General features: G+C 39.1%; 3 protein-coding genes and 1 long non-coding RNA gene across 7 annotated transcripts; 3 read left to right on the forward strand and 1 right to left on the reverse strand.

The window, feature by feature from the left end:
• Positions 1-504: 504 nt before the first annotated feature.
• On the forward strand, positions 505-5,810 carry rheb (Ras homolog, mTORC1 binding). Its single transcript, XM_088311946.1, has 8 exons — positions 505-832; positions 2,157-2,228; positions 2,828-2,895; positions 4,008-4,090; positions 4,162-4,218; positions 4,306-4,353; positions 4,462-4,543; positions 5,263-5,810. The coding sequence occupies exons 1-8, from the start codon at positions 781-783 to the stop codon at positions 5,353-5,355; spliced, it is 555 nt and encodes a 184-aa protein (XP_088168072.1). The 5' UTR covers positions 505-780; the 3' UTR covers positions 5,356-5,810.
• Positions 5,811-8,542: 2,732 nt separating this feature from the next.
• LOC148326151 (uncharacterized) lies at positions 8,543-9,999 on the forward strand. The gene is made up of 4 exons (XR_015846093.1): positions 8,543-8,558; positions 8,632-8,702; positions 9,023-9,145; positions 9,770-9,999. It is a non-coding gene; the product is annotated as an uncharacterized LOC148326151 (long non-coding RNA).
• Positions 10,000-10,680: 681 nt separating this feature from the next.
• On the reverse strand, positions 10,681-15,746 carry ly97.3 (lymphocyte antigen 97, tandem duplicate 3). 4 transcript variants are annotated; one of them, XM_088311071.1, is made up of 5 exons: positions 15,531-15,746; positions 12,242-12,425; positions 11,530-11,607; positions 10,938-11,060; positions 10,681-10,851 (listed from the first exon to the last, which is right to left on the reverse strand). In XM_088311071.1, the coding sequence occupies exons 3-5, from the start codon at positions 11,576-11,578 to the stop codon at positions 10,739-10,741; spliced, it is 285 nt and encodes a 94-aa protein (XP_088167197.1). In that variant the 5' UTR covers positions 11,579-11,607; positions 12,242-12,425; positions 15,531-15,746; the 3' UTR covers positions 10,681-10,738. The 4 variants fall into 4 exon arrangements, with proteins under 4 accessions (XP_088167197.1, XP_088167198.1, XP_088167196.1 ...); XM_088311072.1 differs by having other exon boundaries at positions 12,242-12,442; XM_088311070.1 differs by having other exon boundaries at positions 12,242-12,478.
• LOC148326153 (gamma-crystallin N-A-like) lies at positions 13,459-16,456 on the forward strand. The gene is made up of 4 exons (XM_088311068.1): positions 13,459-13,533; positions 13,715-13,963; positions 14,533-14,678; positions 16,198-16,456. The coding sequence occupies exons 1-4, from the start codon at positions 13,513-13,515 to the stop codon at positions 16,331-16,333; spliced, it is 552 nt and encodes a 183-aa protein (XP_088167194.1). The 5' UTR covers positions 13,459-13,512; the 3' UTR covers positions 16,334-16,456.
• Positions 16,457-17,568: the final 1,112 nt, after the last annotated feature.

A 17,568-nucleotide genomic window follows, 5' to 3' on the forward strand; every position in this document is an offset into this window, starting at 1 on the left:
AACTTTTTTTTTTAAATTTTGAACAAAATAATTATATTTCTTAGATATTGTTGCAATAAGTAAATAAATTTCATTATTGATTGTTATAATATAAATAAAATAAGTTTAATACATTATGAAAATTAGCTTTGGTTCAATCTTGAAATTTATGGACATGAAAATTCCCACTGTTGCTCTTCCAATTTCTCATAATTTTAAAAAAGTGTTTCAATAACATATTGACGACAATGCACATTGCGTGTTGTAATATGTAATTAACATTTTGAATAAAAAAAATCAACCAAACTGGCAAGTTAACGTCGTGCTCGTAGGAGCATCCCTGCCTCCTGACCCCCTCAAAGATAGCAACGACATTGCGTCCGCGTCACGACGCTCGCGTCGACCAATCACAACCTCGACCCGAACGCCCTTGTTATATGACGAACAGCCGCGTTGTCCAATCACAGTCTTACAACGGCCCTTCGAGCGCGCCTCCTTTCTGGGTGTAGCCAATCAAGGCCGAGCAGTAATTACTAATTCATTACAATGCGAAGGGGAGTGACGCAGTTCTCGAAAACCAAAATCTCCCTGCACGCTTTCCTGTGTATGACCTGAAATAAACTCCGCAAATCTCCCCCTGGGTTGCGGGTGACGAACCTCGGAGGCAACGCGGAGGACATCGCCGGTTGTGTGGACTTGGGCTGTATGTGCCAGTCGTCGCGCTCCTTGGGATTCGGGTGCCATTCCGGTTGGAGGTTGCGGTCGAACCGCGAGGACTCGATGCGATAACCAGAGCAAGACATGCCGCAGCCTAAATCACGAAAGCTCGCCATCCTCGGCTACCGATCCGTAGGTGAGAGCCGGTCACACGACGAGAAGGGCTGATCCCCCCACCCCCACACACACTTCCCCCGGAGGGAGGGTGCCTGTTTCGGCTAGGCTGGAGCGGGCCCTGCATGGGTACTCGCAGCATCCATCCCTGCACCAGGTGAAGGCGGCCCCGGCACCAGGCCTCCGCCTTGAAACCGAAACGGTCTCCATTTTTGGCATACTTTCGCCGTCAAACGACGAGAAAGCAAACCTCCCCCTACGACAATTCTTGACGAGCGGATGGATTTGACGCATCACTCGCCGGTTATGTCACCGCTAGCACGGCAAACGGGCGCAGTTGAGATGCGGTTAAAAAAAAAAAGATGGAGGGGGCCTAGCGTGATGCATGCTTGAGTATTCACTTTGTATTTTTTAATATAATAATGGTGGTCCATATCCCTGCATTGCTAGAGGAACCTACATTTACTAATCAACAGTGAGTTTATTGTAGGGGTTAGGCGTTTATGTAACTATAAATAGAGATTCCTAATACACAGTGTGAGCCAACAAGATATATTATCACATTAATTTCTCAGATATTCTGATATGAATCAATTTCAATAAATACTTAAAATTACTCCAGAAGTGTATCAAGAAAGGGTTATGGTTTCAAAATAGGGTGTCTAGGTTATAGGCAAGTGGTAGGGTTTCAAGCCAGGGTTAGGATTTCTACCCAGAGCTGGTGTCAAGTCTGGTTTTAAGATGGGGTTAGGTTTTGTAGTCAAATTCAGGGTTACAAAGTAGGTTTTAAAGCCAGGCTTAAAGAGGAAGTCAAGTGAAAAATTTTCTTTGCAACACTACCTTCCTTCCGTCCTCCCTTCCTTGAGGAAGTATGGTAGTTGATTCCCAGCCATCTATTAGAGCAGAATATTGAAAATATTGTATTTTTTATTTTGCTAGTGAAGCCAGAATTTGAGGAAATGATGAAATTTGGGCATGGGCTGGTTGGCACATTTCAGCAGTTGAAGTAATTTAGGCACAGCGTTTAAGAGTCCACTATTTGAGGGAACTGGCTCATGGCATCCAGGAGAGTGTAGACCAATATTTGATGAAATATGGTACAATAATTTAGGCCAACCCTCTATTAGAGCATTTATTTCAGCGCAGGCCACTGTAAACAAAGTCGATGGGAATATTATTTGGCGGCTATCTGAGAAAATACACAAATTATACTTGTTTAACATGAGGTAAGACATTCCGCTCAGGGTGTGAACTACTTGTATGAAGGCGCAAAAAACAAATAATATCAAGTGATGCTTGAGTCTGCCTTTCTAAAGATTGCTCATGAGCTTTTTCTTCTTTTACAGGGAAGTCATCTTTGACCATTCAGTTTGTCGAGGGCCAGTTTGTCGACTCCTATGACCCGACAATAGAAAACAGTAAGTACTTGATGAAGAGGATGTCATTTTTTTGGTCCCATTTGCTATTACAAATTTGGTCTGTTGTGAATTTGGATAGGGTTCGCAAATTCAAACAAATTTGTACACATATGCAATTCTTTTTCACGATTTAAAGCAGTTCCTGGATGTCATGCCATATCTGTGATACGTTTTCAGTACCCCCTCAAAAAATACTTCGGTTTTAAATAATTCTCTGATACCACTAGAGGGAGTGTGCGAACCACTCGTGGCACACACACAAAATCACTGGCCGTCGCTTGATGATGCTACGCAACTATTTGCAAAGCAGTCAAACAGTACATTTTCCATAACGGGACGGTAACTTCGGCAATGTCGGTAAAGTCATCGTTTTCCCTGAGCTTTTGTATTTGGCGAGCACCCGGCGTGCCTCTATAAATAACTTGGAAGCAGGTCTCGTAAAAACGAACCGTCAGCGTTCTCTGCAAGGCGGATCAGCGGGCACAATATCGACACGTCCCTGCACTTGATGAACCCGCTCGCTATGGAGCGACTCCAAAGAGCATGTGGAGATGTGCCACTGTCTAATCATTTTCTCCTTCTTTCTCTTCCCTCGGCAGCATTTACTAAAATGATCACGATAAACGGACAGGAGTATCATCTTCAGCTGGTGGACACAGCAGGACAGGTAGTATTCCGTGTGCACATCAGAATGATGAAAAATAAATAAATATACACGGCAAGACTTTCCGTATGATTGGCAATATCAGATTTGGTTATTTTAGTTCACATTAACTATTGAAATAACCAAAAAAAAAAAAAAAAAAAAAAACATTTTCTTTGACAAAATAGAATAAAAATGCTTTAAAAAATTAAATGAATAAAAAGAAACAAAACTACTGCCTACATTAATAAAACTGGGTTAGGGTTACTTTGTCTTTTTTTTTTCTTCCTCAGTTAATATCATAAATGAGCTTTCGGCATTGATTTTAAATGCATTTATTTTAGTATTGATGCATGTCCGTATGCTTGCACTCAACAAATACTCAATTTATTTAAAAAAAATAACATAAGATAAAACTAATATAAACTAAACTAAAATGAAGTATTTCCCAAAAAGTAAAAACTAACAAACCTGCTTAAAAAAAAAAACTAATCAAAATTAACTGAATTTCAAAAAGCAGAGCCAAAAGTCAATAAAAAAAATCCCAAACAACGTGTTCGGATCAGCCGATATTTTATGACGTCAATGAGCCGCGAATCACGACATTAGAGCCCCAGTGTTTGCCACGTATACATTTATTTTATCTGTGCCAGGTTGCCACAAATACATTTGGGCCGCCACTGATAGATTTTGGCGCTACTGTCAATATGTAACAAGGGTTACGAGTTTGTTTGCTGCACGTAGTTTGTGTTACCGTACTCCTTTTGTGCGACTGCTGATCGATACCCGTGCTGCTTTCCTTTGTGCTACGATAGCGCAATGGCCGTCTCGGCTTGGAAACACCACACCAAAGCCTACCAACAGTCAGCAGGATATTCTAAATTTAGCATTATGTTGCGAAAAGTCAACCAATGCTGCAGCACCAGAACACGCGCATGTGACGGGCTGGTGAATAGTTTGATTTTATTTACTAGACAATTGTCCTATTAACTCATTCACTACCTGCCAAGTAAAAAAAAAAAAATTTAAAAAAGGGATATTTGACATCTTTAGCCGTCAATGGCAGTAAATGAATTAACTGGAAGGTGGATAAAAAAAAAAGTGTTAATTTATATGACATATTTCTATCTCCGCAGGATGAGTACTCCATCTTCCCTCAGACGTACTCCATAGACATAAATGGCTACATCCTGGTCTATTCCGTCACCTCCAATAAAAGGTGTGCTTTAGTTCCGCTACCAGTGGCGAACATAGCGGCAAAATGACTGATTAAACCGATGTTTCTTGCAGCTTTGAAGTGGTACAAGTGATTCACGAAAAACTGCTGGACATGGTGGGGAAAGTTCAGTGAGTACCACGTCATTGACTTGTTTGGAAGTGAGCATATTCCAAAAAGATCCGAAAACGTGTCACTTTTCTTCTCCCACGCGACAGAGTTCCCATCATGCTCGTTGGAAACAAGAACGACCTGCACATGGAGCGGTATGTCAGGAAACTATTTGCGCCACAAGATGGAGGCAGGTGTACCTAATCTTGTGGCCGTTATCGTTTTTTTTTGTTGTTGTTGTTTTTTTGTTTTTGTTTTTTTAGCGTAATCAGCTGCGAAGAGGGTAAAGCATTAGCTGACTCCTGGAACGCTGCCTTCATGGAATCCTCGGCCAAAGAGAACCAGGTACCGGGTGAAAATATTTGGCACATTTCGGGAGAATTTGTCAATTTAGGAACAATAAACAAACATATTTCCAAATAACATATTCAAGCATGGAATAACATCATTCATCACATATTTCATGTCTAATGTTACAAATGTACGCCACACAAAATGGATATAACGTAAGAAGTTGTGTCCCGTTGTTACATTTCCTGTCTCAGACCAGCTAAAAGAGATTAGTTAGCATATAACTCACCCACCTCGTTGAAGTTCTCAGCAGTTAGCCGTATTAAGCCGCTAGCACTTTTTCTTTTGCTCATTTAAGAGCCCGCTGTGAGCTATTGGCATATTTTAGAGTCACCTGACGTAACAATTGTTTGTCGCAGCTACGAAATGTGGGCGGGTGTGGGATTTATGCTAAATTGTTGTCAGCTGTCCGTGTACGTTACTAAATGTAATTATTTTTATGGCCACTAGATGGTAGCATTACACTGTCTGCGTTTTTCTGGCGGCAAATGCACATACAGGACATACGCAGAATAATGGAATGTGCTTCATGTAAATAAAAGTACATTTAAAGGAAGAGCAGTTACAAACAAAAGAGTTAAAGAATTAAAAGGAAAGTAAGAAAATAAATGTACCAAAATATTTTGGAAAACCTGATTTTTAAAAAGGTTTGAAAGACCTTAATCATAGTTATGGGAAAAGCATAAAAACAGCATCTGTGTCGCTGTATGCAGACGGCCGTGGAGGTTTTCCGCAGGATGATCCTGGAGGCGGAGAAGATGGACGGCGGCGCTCAGCCCGGCAAGACGCCCTGCGCCGTCATGTAGGCGGAGGACTCAACCGACGCAACGACACACACATGCACACACAAACAAAAATACAGACAACTGCACTGCACTAGGATATCCCGTTTTACTTGAAGGCTAGCTAACGCCACTTCTCCACCTGAATATCCTCCATGACTTGGGAACCCGTTATTTATCAGTATTGTCATCCATGTTTTCCTTTTGGTGTGCTCGGTGTGGAAGCGGGACGAGTGGCGCTCATGAATTTCATCACAAACCGTGTATCCGAACCCCCACCACCATATGATCATGACTATAATAACTAGAGAAAGAGGATGTTTCTTCTGGTACATTTTATTTGTTTCCATATAGCAGTAACTGTCATCCAAATAGTAGTAAACAAACAAACAGAACACATCATTTTTTTAAAGTTGAAAATGTTGTACAAATGTTTTGGATTGTAATCATTAAAGCCAAACGTGGTTATGTAAAAAGCACTTGTCTGCTCTTTCTATTCTTTTGGGGTTTTTTTCTTAATAATCCTTCAAAACTCAACATTTTCAGTTTGAAATGGGAAGTCAAAGGTCTCATAAAAGTTATTTATTTGGAGGTGGGGGGTGTTGAGGTCAATATTACAGTAAAACTTTAACAAGAGGTAGCCTAAGTCAAAATGTTATATTTCAAGTAGAAATGATTTTATAAAGTTGATGATATTGGAGGGCAAAATACTGTAAAAAAAGAAATTCTGAAAAAAGCCATAATATTCCGAGGAAAATATAATCATATTCCAAAAAGTGCAATTTGGCATAATAGAAAAAATATATATAAATAGTAATGTCCCAATATTCTGAGAAGAAAATATAGCGATATTCTAATATTCTGAGTTTTAACAACATATTTTTGTAAATATGCTTAAGAAAATTATGCTTCAAGGAAAATCAGTAATATTCTTAGAATAAAGTCATGAGGGGGAAAAAATTCAACATATTCAAAGAAATTGTTCAAATATTCAAGTCATATTCTAAGTAAAATGATCAGATAATATATATTCGTTTTTAATTTTGCGGGTGGGAAATGAATATTCTAAGAAAAAAAAGTTAAGTTACAATACTATAAGAAAAATACCTCATTCCGAGAACAATATGAAAAAGTTTTACAATTTAATATTAGTCTGTAATGTGCGTAAAAGAAAACTGCAATGCAAATTTTACCGAGTCGGGGCTTTTACATCCCATCAAATGGACTCCACCAAGAACAAATTGTTACTTAGCATTATTAGCTTATTTCCATAATTTGATGTGTATGTAACATTTACACAAGTCAGGAGTGCCAAGAGGAAAAAAGTGAGATGTTTAATTTTTCCCCAAGAAAAACTAAAGTCCCAGTGTGCTGAGAATACCACCATTTTTTTGAGGGGACAAAAAATGCAAACCTAGCAAGTAAAAAAAAAAATGGAGTGCACACAAGTTAATATGTGCGGAAAAAAATCATGACGATGGCAGAAATATTTTGGGGGAGGAAGAAAATCCAACAAGACTTTGAAAAATTCCACAAGAAATCTTTTTTTTGTTCTGAGAGTCATAATTGTTTTCAAGAAAAAATAACTCAGTAAGAAGTCCCAAAGTTATTGAATATTCAAGAAAGAGAAAAATATGTAAGTAAAGTTCCAACGTGTTTTTTTAAGGACAAAGTGTATGGGCCTTTTGTGTTTGGACATTTGTTTTGTTTTTTTATGGCTCGTTTTAGAAAATGACGGCAAGTATTAAAGTTCCCGTTTAAAAGCTGTCACGTGCATTCAACAAAAAAAAAAAAAAAGTCTCAAAGTATTTACTTCATTTTTATTTTAAGGCCTTGCAAGGCAATTAAAGATATCTGCTCACTTTTTTCTTTTCTGTACGTATATCGTCCTGACATTTGTCATTCTCACATGTCATTAGTACCAGCCATGAAAAAAAGAATAATGCGAGGAGCACGACTGCGTTATAATCCTCTCAAGCATGACGGCGGCGAAGGATGTTGTTGCCAGGATGGGCCACCAGACCAGGATGGACAGCCAGACCGGGCTCACCCGATATGAAGCTACGATGGTTTTGGGCGCCACCGTTGACATTTTGGTATTTGCCAATGACATCCTCACCTGTGCCTGAAGAACAACAATAAAAAAAAATATATATTCAAATGCAACATGATAAAAATATTTTTTTTAAATTACGCTGATTGCAGCTATATAGCGGGTTTGATCTTTGTGCTAAAATAGTGTCTGAACAAATAAAAACGACCTCACGCCAAATATTGCATTTTTTTTTTATTGTTCCTCAGTTCTTCCTGATCACGACCCTCCCAAAACACCAAAATAATATTCCGAGCTTGACTGTTAATCGATCATGACGAGGTCCTTAGCAGCTGTTCATTTGGCCAATCAAAGACACACACTTCCTGATCGAGAAGAGCAGGAAAACACTCAAAGCCAAAAGTGCCAACTTCATTGTGCTGGTCAAAACGAGCCACCTGTAAAAAAAAAAAAAAAAAAAATACAAAATGAGAAGAAGAAAAAATGAAAACAAGAAAATTACGTCGACATACCTTCTTGATTTGGATGTTTCGGTACGTGCCGTTTAATGATATTGATGCGTTGTCAGTCACTTTTTTTTTTAATAGCAACTTTTATTTAATTATGTTTAGACATTCTTCCAGTTTCGAAGATGCCCCACCCTTTGTCCACAAGCATCTTCTGCAAATATGGATTTGTCATCCATCCAGGCAATTATTAAAAGCAAAATTAACACTTCAAAAGCAGACTTGTGTGTTTCGTGCCAGATCTTTATTCCAGTCATGCAACTGCCACGCCCATTTCCAGGCTTGGCAGTTTGCCGAGATGCATGGTGGCGTGCTGCCTGCCCAGTCGCGAGGACTTTGGAGACCAGCGAGCCCCAAAAGTGTTGGTCCTTCCAAATGGGCGGGGCAGTCGAATGATTTGAATGGAGAACTGGCACAAACACAACGAGGCGCCATCGAAAAATCAACCTTTGAAGTGGAAATCTCACTCTCGTTATTCGGATGGGCGACAAATACTTGATAAGATGCCGCAGGGCAAAGGGCTGATGCATCTTTTCGAGCGACTTCTGCATAATTGCGAAGTCGACACTGAATGTGTTAACATAAGTCAATAAGCGCAGATGCATAAAAAGTGACCGATAACGTCGATATCACTGAACAGCACAAAGCGAAATCTCCAAGTCAACAAGGTACGTAGAGGTACTTTTCGAGTGTGGCTTTACTTATTTATGTTGTTATAATTGGAAATGTTCTCTGTTCCAGGCTACTCGTGTTAAACAGCACAATGAAGTTGGTGCTCTTGGCTTTGAGCGTCTACCTGGTCTTCACAGTTGGTGAGTGTGTATCTGATATTTTAACCTTGGTCGGAATTGTCGTACTTGGATTGCAAGTTCAGTTTTTTTTAGGTGGTACTTTTTGTCGATAGTTTGGGAACCTTTAACCCAGCTGGAATTCAGCAGCCCACTTCATGCTTGAAAGAATGTGTAAATTAACAAAAAAAAATTAATTATTTTCAAATCATTCTAATCACTTAAGGGGAAATTCATAATCAATCATCAATATTATTGGGTGATACAGAGGATGTGGAAAATGACGAATTTCTATTCTATAACATTTCATGCACTTTTCCAACTTGTGCTTTCTTTTTTTTCAGGTGAAGCCTTGATATGCCATCATTGTAACCCGCTTCCGGGGCACTCAACATGTGTACCTGACCAGCACACGTGCGCCGCAACGCAGCCATTCTGCGGCACCCTAATTGCCAAATATGACCCGAGTAAGTTTCATTTGACAATCCATTAAAGTGAGTTGACGCGTGTGCTTTGGAGCCTGTTGTTCTGATTTTTGGGCAAAGGAAGCAAGATATACCCTGGAATGCTCGCAGAGCGTTTACAGATGTGATATTATTAATACATTATTGTTATTAGATTGTTATGAAAAAAAGGGACATGAAAAGGAGGAAAAAATAAGGACAGATTGAGTTTGCAAAAAATTCATTTGGAAATTTTACCTGCACCTCAAGTCAAAACATGTTGACTAGTGTAATTTGTTAATTGATTAATAATACAATACAAATATTAGTCAAGTAATAATATTACATTTGCATTTAACATTTTTATTTAATTAATTAAATAAGTGTGTAATTAACTATAAATAATAGAACATATTTTATTAAAATTTACTACTGTATTTTACATACATGCATACATTCAACTTTTTTTTTTGGGTTCATCCATCTGTTTAAAAAAAATAATAATAACAGTAATTCAATTGTGGCCTTTGGTTGGTTGAATCACAATAACTGGACTTTTAATGTCTGTTGAAGCGCGTTTGACTTTAACCCGAAAGGCTTCTTCAGTTCGATTTTGTTTTAATAATTGTCTTTTCTTTTCTCTGTCAGGCCACCAGAAGCGCAAGTGCATGACTCATCACGATTGTGAAAGTCCTACTTTTTCCCTTTACCACGTAAAATGCTGTGGCTCCGACCTTTGCAATGGCTAAATAAATTGCAGCAACCGCATCGCATAATGTGGAGCTCCAGCGGCCTTTTGGGCCCTTGTTGAGTCTTGCAATTATAGATTTTCTTTCTTTGGCTCTATCCAGTCCAAAATAACATCGTCATTTTTGCTTTAATGATGAAATGTGCACACTTTCAGCTTTCAATCAATAAAACACATGCAGATATCTTTGTTTCACATTTACTACAAGATGAAGTCCACCTTTTATATTTTCTAGCCATTTAATGAAAAGGAACACTTCAAAGAGTCAACGTTGTCGACAAATGAGGCACGCTGGCACTGTCATCATTTTAAAGAGGACATGTTGTGGAAATTTTACTTTTTATTTAAGAAACAGTTGGTTGATAAACAGCACGTTAATTTTTTTAGGTGAAAAAAAAAAAGGTTTTTAATAATAAAACACCATGATTATTGTATTATTCATCATTTATTTAATTCCTGATATATATATATATATATATATATATATATATAGAAAATAAAATAAAATAAAAAATAAATAAATTAAAAAAAACATTCAACGTACATTATATGTCCAAGGAAATTCAGGAAATGTTTCCGTGATGAATGGCTGTGCAAATTGACCTTGCTGAGGTACTTTAAGGAGATCATTTCAACGTACTGCAAATTCTGACACGCCCACCACCAGTCTTTTTTTTTCCGCTTTTCAATTTCCAATGTTTAAACCAAAGACAGGAGATCATTTGTTCCCATTCAATGAAGGCAGCAACATCGCCTCCGAGAGAACGGAGTGAAATATCCGTCATCAAGCCATCACAAATCACAGACAGGCTTAGTTGATGATTTTGTTTTATTATTATTTTAAGATTTTTGGAACCGCAAAAAGGCATTTATTCGTCAAATTCGTTGCACATGTCGGTGTCGCAGCATTTGATATTGATGAAATTGTTCCTCTTGAGGAGCTGGCAATCAGCCATGGCCATGCACTTCTGGTATTGACCAACTGGAGGAATGAGAAAAATGTTCAAATTTAAATGTAAAACATCCCATTCACATTGACCACGTCACTAACGACCAAACAAATCTCACATGGAGACAATTGGAACTTGGCGGCAGCGCAAGCGTTCTTGCCAACTTGGCATGTCTCCACCCTGAGCTCGCAGTCCTCGCCGGCGGCTTTTGGCACACAGTTATGGCAGTCGAGAGCATCACCTGACAACAAACACAACCAAAAATCAGCAGCTTTCTTCAGGAATCACCGTGCAACTTGAAAGTCAGAGGGAGACTTGTTGAAAAGTAGCATGACATAATGCATCCTCTAGCTTAAAGTGAGTAGACCCTCGTGAGGAGAAGCCGTACAGATAATGGATGGATGGATATTGTAAAACGTCAAATATAATGCTGGAGGTAGTTCAAATTTCTGACGGTGGCAATAGCACACCCTAGAGCCGGTGTCATGCTGCTCCTGTTTTGAGAAAGTCAAAGAAGAGCACAGGGAAGCAACAACACCACCTCAAAGTCAATTGGCTGCTTTGCCAATGACCTGCTGGTTAGGAAATGTGCACAGTACGCAAAATAAACATGCCCTCTTGCCGTCCAAGATTGGGTCTTAAAAAAAAAAAAAAAAAAAAAAAAAATCAATTAAATACAGTTTTCAGTAGTGAATGAGTGACAATCTCACCTGCGGCAAAGAGCAGCATGACGCTCAAAGCCAACGTCAATAACTTCATTGTGACGTTCACCAAAACCACAGCAAAACCTGCGACACCGCAAGCAGAGATTGCGCGTTACACATATATGCCAGAAGGGGGCGCCCTTGAAATCTCTTCCGGGCAAAAACATCCTCACACACAAGTGAGGAAAAGCAGCATTTAAATCTTGCTAGCAGTTTGAAAACTACAAACTCCACCTTTAAATAACGATTCAAGTTTACCGTCAAACTAAACATTAGACAATTACACCTTGTGTTTTAAAAACACCCAAATGGATAAACTATTAAATCAACAAGATGAATGCTAACATTCAAGAGTTATAACACAGCATCTATGCTGCTGCGTTGTAACGGTGCAGCAACACAGACAGACAATAAAACCGTACTCGCTCATATATTCTTTATCCTCTGCAAAGAATTATTAAAATCAGAGTCATACGCATAAGCTGAGAGATGAGCTGAGGTGTCACACTGAACTGTGTATGACTCCTTTCTGTTTTCCACTGTCCACAGTTGGCCAAGACGGGCACAAACAGAAGGAGCAGCACAATGGCAAAACAAAATTGAGTAAATTCAACACACCATTTTTTTTTTTCAACATTCAAACATTTATGGATTTAAAAGAAATCAAATTGAGGTATTTAGCATGAAAAATCACCTGTAGTACCTTAAGTATACATACCTGGCAGTCTTGTAGGTCTCCGTCTGTAAAAGTGACGACCTTGCTAACTCGCCGCCTCTTTTTTTATATTTGCTCAACCCCACCGGGTTCGTCCGTCCACGCCCGCGTTTGCGCCACCGTGGTCAGGGGTCAATGCCGGTGTATCGTCTTATGCAAGATGCATCCGCCCATTTGTGCCTCCATACTTGAGCAAATATGCGTCTGTCAAACACTCATGAGGATATATTTTGCAGATTTCTATCGAGATACAAAGGACACACAGATGTTGGCCAAAGGCTCGCCCGGTTTCAGTCTCAGACAATTGTTGGAGTAGTTTACAAGAGCATTTGTGTTAACCTTTGTGATTGTCACATTTGTTTGGATTGCCTTATTATAATTACGATGACAGTGATCCCTTCTCACAGAACTCCCACTAAAAATGTTTGTAAATTGCTAATATTAGTTGAAACCTTAAATATACTGAACCTTACCTTCAAAAGAAATGGTTTACAGATTATTCCATTTTGAAAAAATAATATGCATTGGGGAAGCGATATTGCCACTTTGCTACCAATAAAATGCACTACTTACTACTTTCCTTTTAGCCACAAAAGATGTTTCACCCCAAAAACAAAATCCCAAGAAGCAAATTAAGCAGTGAGGGGTGCAATGAACTTGACAATGGAGAGGTCAAGCAACCCGTACACAAATGCTGCACAAAATAGGAGAGCAGTTTCTTTGGCTCCAGTTCTTGTCGGCAATTTATTTGCATCTCACAGAGAAGTGACATTCCCAAATTCTGGATTGCGAGTGCTGCTGGTTTTCAAAAAGTGTGAAACAAAATCAACTATGTAACAACAACAACGCTATTGTGACCAACCACCAGACACATAAATAGGAAGACCCGACGCACACAAAAAAATTTGTCCAAATGCATACATTTAATGAAGCTGGAATTCAATCAACACGCGTGAAATCAAACTGCACTATTCAAGATTTTGTCAATGGCAGCAAACTTTTCACGACTTTTATAACAAATCAACTCCCCTCGATTCAAGCGCATACAAAAGCGCCCCGCCTGGCAGAAATGTGTAGATGCAATAACTCTGCTCCTGAAAATAAAAACGCCCTTGTGGCTCTATTGTGAGCCAAAAGTCCCATCTCAGCAGTGGCACAATGTAAGAGAAAGTGCCCATGTGGCAAAATGTCTAAACCCGCCATTGTTGTGCTTTTCTATAAATCCTCGGAGCCAGGCTCGTGGTGGGGGTTTGGAACAACTACTACTGTGGAAAATGTCTCAGAGCTCAGGAAAGGTGAGTACCCAGACGGGAGGCGGCCACTAAGGTTAAATGCTAGTTGTATACCATCAGAACCTCGTATAAGTTTCATTGATCCTTATCGAAAAAAAAAAAAACATCCTTTAATTTTGTTTTTTTCAAATTGGGTTTATGGTGACAAATGACGCCATTTACTGTCGACCCCTTCCGATGGCAGATCGTGCTGTTCGAGGGCAAGGGCTTCACGGGCCGCAAACTGGAGGTGTGCAGCAGCTGCGACAACTTCCAGGAGCGAGGCCTCGTCAACCGTGTCAACTCTGTGCGAGTGGAGAGCGGTGCCTTTGTGTGTTTCGACCACCCGGACTTCAAAGGTCAGCAGTACGTCCTAGAGCGTGGCGAGTACCCCGAATTCCAGCGCTGGAGCGCCCACAATGACCACATGGGGTCCTGCCGGCCAATCAGAATGGTAGGAAGTGCTAAGCTATTTTTCGTACATTATTCATTTTGTCCCAGCCTTTTGGGTTAAATGGATGTCCCCTTTTGACCCATATTGGGTTATTTTTTTTACCCAATTGTTTTGGAGTTTAATTGAAAATGTTTCATTATAATGCATGCAAACAAACAAAGTGATTATTTTGAGTAACTGCTTTCACGTGGGACTATTTTCCTTTCTAGCAGCAGAGCACTCCAAAGAAGCGGAATCGTGATTGTGACTTTTTTAGATTTTTAAATTTGTTTGGGTGACTGTTACCCATGAATTGAAACCACTCAACCAGAAAGGCGTCCCATCAGATAATGTCCATTTTCCATTTAATAAAAAATTGTTTTTTCCTTTTTTACAAGTAATGAGCCTATTTTGATCAATTAAAAGATGTAAAGTGCAGATATATTTTTCTCAATTTAGTGGTAAAATTACAAAATCAACAGAAAACATAATCCTCAAGTGCAGATAACACATTTAAAAAAAAAAAAAAATCTACTGAAGTCCGGTAACCAAGTATTTGTATTTCATTAATTGTGCTTGGCCTCCCCCAGCATGGCGAGCACTACAGACTGGAGTTGTTTGAGGGCGACAACTTCACTGGCCAGCAAGTGGAACTCAGCGAAGACTGCCCTTTGCTGCAAGCCAGAGGCCTGACTAAGAGCTGCATCAAGTCCCTCAAAGTATATGGAGACGGAGCGTACGTACAACACAGCACACACAAACACTTAAACCTATGTTAAACAATGGACACTTCATTAGGCACACAATCAAATAAAAAATAAAGCAAAGTTGGCCAATGACGTTGAATTAAGACGTTTGCAAAGGTGGGAGACTTCAGTCATATGTATAACTTATGTCAGACTTAAGTCGCCAATTTTCTGACTTGTGACAAATATATAAAATATTGAATGTATAACTGCAAGATACTGTAACGTGCCATTTTTTTTAAAGTTGTTTTGTAGTGTGCTCTACAGGTTGTACAGACTTGTCAATTTTACTACTCCGCTATGACATATGTGTGACATCGACTAATTCATCATTTATTGAGAAATTAAGTTCCAGACCACTACCAAAAGTGATAAAATCCACAAAGTAGTGACTGAAAAATTAGTTATATGCCTATGCACTGTATTTCAAATCTTGATGTAGAGTTAGCTGGCTGTGAACTAGCAAAACGTTAGCCACACTCAAGGTTGTCAGTTGAGGCAAGTTGCCAAAGAAAGTGCTAGTGTTTCATGTATTTTGTTGTTTTAATAAAGTAATTGTAAGCGGCTACCATGTGGAGGGATAACAACGCCTTCTAACAAGCTGTTGTTGGCCTAATTAAATTACCTAACCATGTTTACTTTATAGTAGACAAGCACTAGCACAATTTAGCCACGTGTACATTAGCACATTGTGCTTCAGCTTCTTTTCATATAGAAATGATCCCAAACTTTTAACAACCTTCAGTGAAGTCGTACTTAGTCCGACTTGAATAAATCCCCCTCATATTGCCAGCATTTGTGACACTACAGCAGGAGAAATAAGATTGAAAAAAGAAACTTACACAGTACTGAGTGTTGGGTGACCTAGCTTCTCTTGAAAGGTCCGTCATTAAATCCACACTTTTTCTCTCCTTCGGCCATTGTGGTTTAAAAGAGCAAGAATATATTCCACATTTTCGAACGGTCGCCAGTTACGTCTTCCCGGTGTATTGATTGCGCTTTGCGTTGCCGCCTCGCGAGTGAGTATCCAATCACAAAACGCGTTTTTCACCTTCACCAAGACCAGCAAGAAGGCTCGTTGTAACCAATTCGCGATCCGATTGGCTATCGCAAGTGTATATAAACTCTGAAAGCTCATTGGCTTTGACAAAAAAGATCCCCGCACGATTGTATCTGAAGGCCTCGGGCGAATAGCGCGTGCGCCTGGTATTGTGAAATCTGCCTGGCAACACAAGCTAGTTGAATTCTGATTGGATAAAAACTCCCTAAAAATGCAATGCTGGGCTGTAGTAAGACTTCAATGGAAATAATATGATCATAATTTCTTGATAATGTTAGGCCAACAGAGAAGGCCTTGAAGGCCTTGCACACCACTGCTGTTATGCGATAAATACTTTTGTTTTGAAGGCCTGACTTTACAGGTGACACATAAGCCCCCATTGATGCTCTTGTGTTCTTGTTCCATTGAATGCAAACGGAAAACAATGCATGATTAATTTGTTTTTGCAGCTGGGTGCTGTACGAGGAGCCCAACTATCGCGGTCGCATGTACGTGGTGGAGCGAGGAAGCTTCGGCAGCCACACTGAGTGGCAGGCGGATAACCCCAAGATCCAGTCTGCTCGCAGGGTCGCCAACTACTTCTAGGTGGTGCGAAGAAGCTCTTCGCGCTTGTTTGGCTGGAAAACAGCAATGGCTGAAGGAAGATACGACACACTTTCAATTTTGTACCGCCTTATTGAAATGCCTCAAATAAAGCAATATACCATATGTCATATTATCATTGTTCTCAATCGAGTAGTGATTCCCAACGTTTTTGAGCAGCCACACATTAATTTAGAAAAATAGTATTTTATCCATAGTAAAATAAAGTCAAAGTAAATCAAAGTAAAAATAAATAAATCGATGAAATAGCTCAGCAAAATCGGTAAGTCGGCCAAGTAAAATAAAGTTAAAAAAAGACGTAAATTAAATACTGTATTAATGGAAGCAAAATATTTTATGTGGAAAAAGGAAAATGAATTAACCAAATTTAAAAAAAAAAAAAAAAATGTATGACTAGAAATTACATGCAACCTGTTAGTCTCTAGGTGGCGCCAGAGTACAAATAAAAAGACAGAACATGGCTTCACATTATGCATTTTGTAGGCTTGCCGCCAAAAAGAAACTATAAGAATGAGAAATCTATGTATAAATTAATATAGATAATGGGGTTATTCAATAATTTGAAGTAAAATAATAATTATTGAACTTTAATTCTTTTTTTCTTCTATTTTTGATTACATTATATGTGTTGTACATGGATTACTTCTTGGAAGCTGTTTTTTCCATTCTGCTTTATATCTCTCTCTATATATATATGTATATATACATATATATATATATATATATATATATATATATATATATATATATATATATATATATATATATATATATATATATGTATATGTATATATAGTAGGACTGCTGCAGACAGTGGTTTCTCAGGATTAGTTCAGTGTGGATATTGTTAGTGGGGGGTTATTCATCCCTCTCGAAGAGACTGTCCCGGCGGTGATGTGTGTCTGAAACATGGCGGCTGTGCAGACAAATGAGTGTCACTCTGCTTTTTGTCACTAATGAGGAATCCTGCGGCGGCACCATAGCCACAGTGTATGAGCAACACTCTGCTCATTTAACACGTCAACTTTGCCTACCATATTTGCCATTAGTCCAGTGTGTGCGAGTGTGTGTGTATGTGTGTACAGTGTATGTAATAACATATCCAAACCTAGTTATTGTCGTTTGAGCCCAGTGTGAGGCAGGTTGAGCCATGTCAGAGGCAGATGGTTTCCAACAGGAGCATTGGTCACAGGGTCGACTCTGTGATCAGTCACCAT

The sequence above is a fragment of the Idiotropiscis lumnitzeri genome, chromosome 12 (assembly GCF_059441095.1).
Source record: "Idiotropiscis lumnitzeri isolate Australia: NSW breed Sydney's pygmy pipehorse chromosome 12, RoL_Ilum_1.0, whole genome shotgun sequence".
In the NCBI taxonomy this organism is placed as follows: domain Eukaryota; kingdom Metazoa; phylum Chordata; class Actinopteri; order Syngnathiformes; family Syngnathidae; genus Idiotropiscis; species Idiotropiscis lumnitzeri.

Excerpts from the sequence above, each read along its gene's own strand:
- LOC148326153 (XM_088311068.1), top strand. The coding sequence starts at position 13,513 with ATGTCTCAGAGCTCAGGAAAG. Across the intron at positions 13,534-13,714 it reads TGTCTCAGAGCTCAGGAAAG|ATCGTGCTGTTCGAGGGCAA; the intron begins GTGAGTACCCAG and ends TTCCGATGGCAG. Across the intron at positions 14,679-16,197 it reads AAAGTATATGGAGACGGAGC|CTGGGTGCTGTACGAGGAGC; the intron begins GTACGTACAACA and ends TTGTTTTTGCAG.
- rheb (XM_088311946.1), top strand. The coding sequence starts at position 781 with ATGCCGCAGCCTAAATCACGAAAGCTCGCCATCCTCGGCTACCGATCC. Across the intron at positions 2,896-4,007 it reads TGGTGGACACAGCAGGACAG|GATGAGTACTCCATCTTCCC; the intron begins GTAGTATTCCGT and ends CTATCTCCGCAG. Across the intron at positions 4,544-5,262 it reads CCTCGGCCAAAGAGAACCAG|ACGGCCGTGGAGGTTTTCCG; the intron begins GTACCGGGTGAA and ends CGCTGTATGCAG.
- ly97.3 (XM_088311071.1), bottom strand. The coding sequence starts at position 11,578 with ATGAAGTTATTGACGTTGGCTTTGAGCGTCATGCTGCTCTTTGCCGCA. Across the intron at positions 11,061-11,529 it reads CATGCTGCTCTTTGCCGCAG|GTGATGCTCTCGACTGCCAT; the intron begins GTGAGATTGTCA and ends GTTTGTTGTCAG. Across the intron at positions 10,852-10,937 it reads CAAGTTCCAATTGTCTCCAT|TTGGTCAATACCAGAAGTGC; the intron begins GTGAGATTTGTT and ends TCATTCCTCCAG.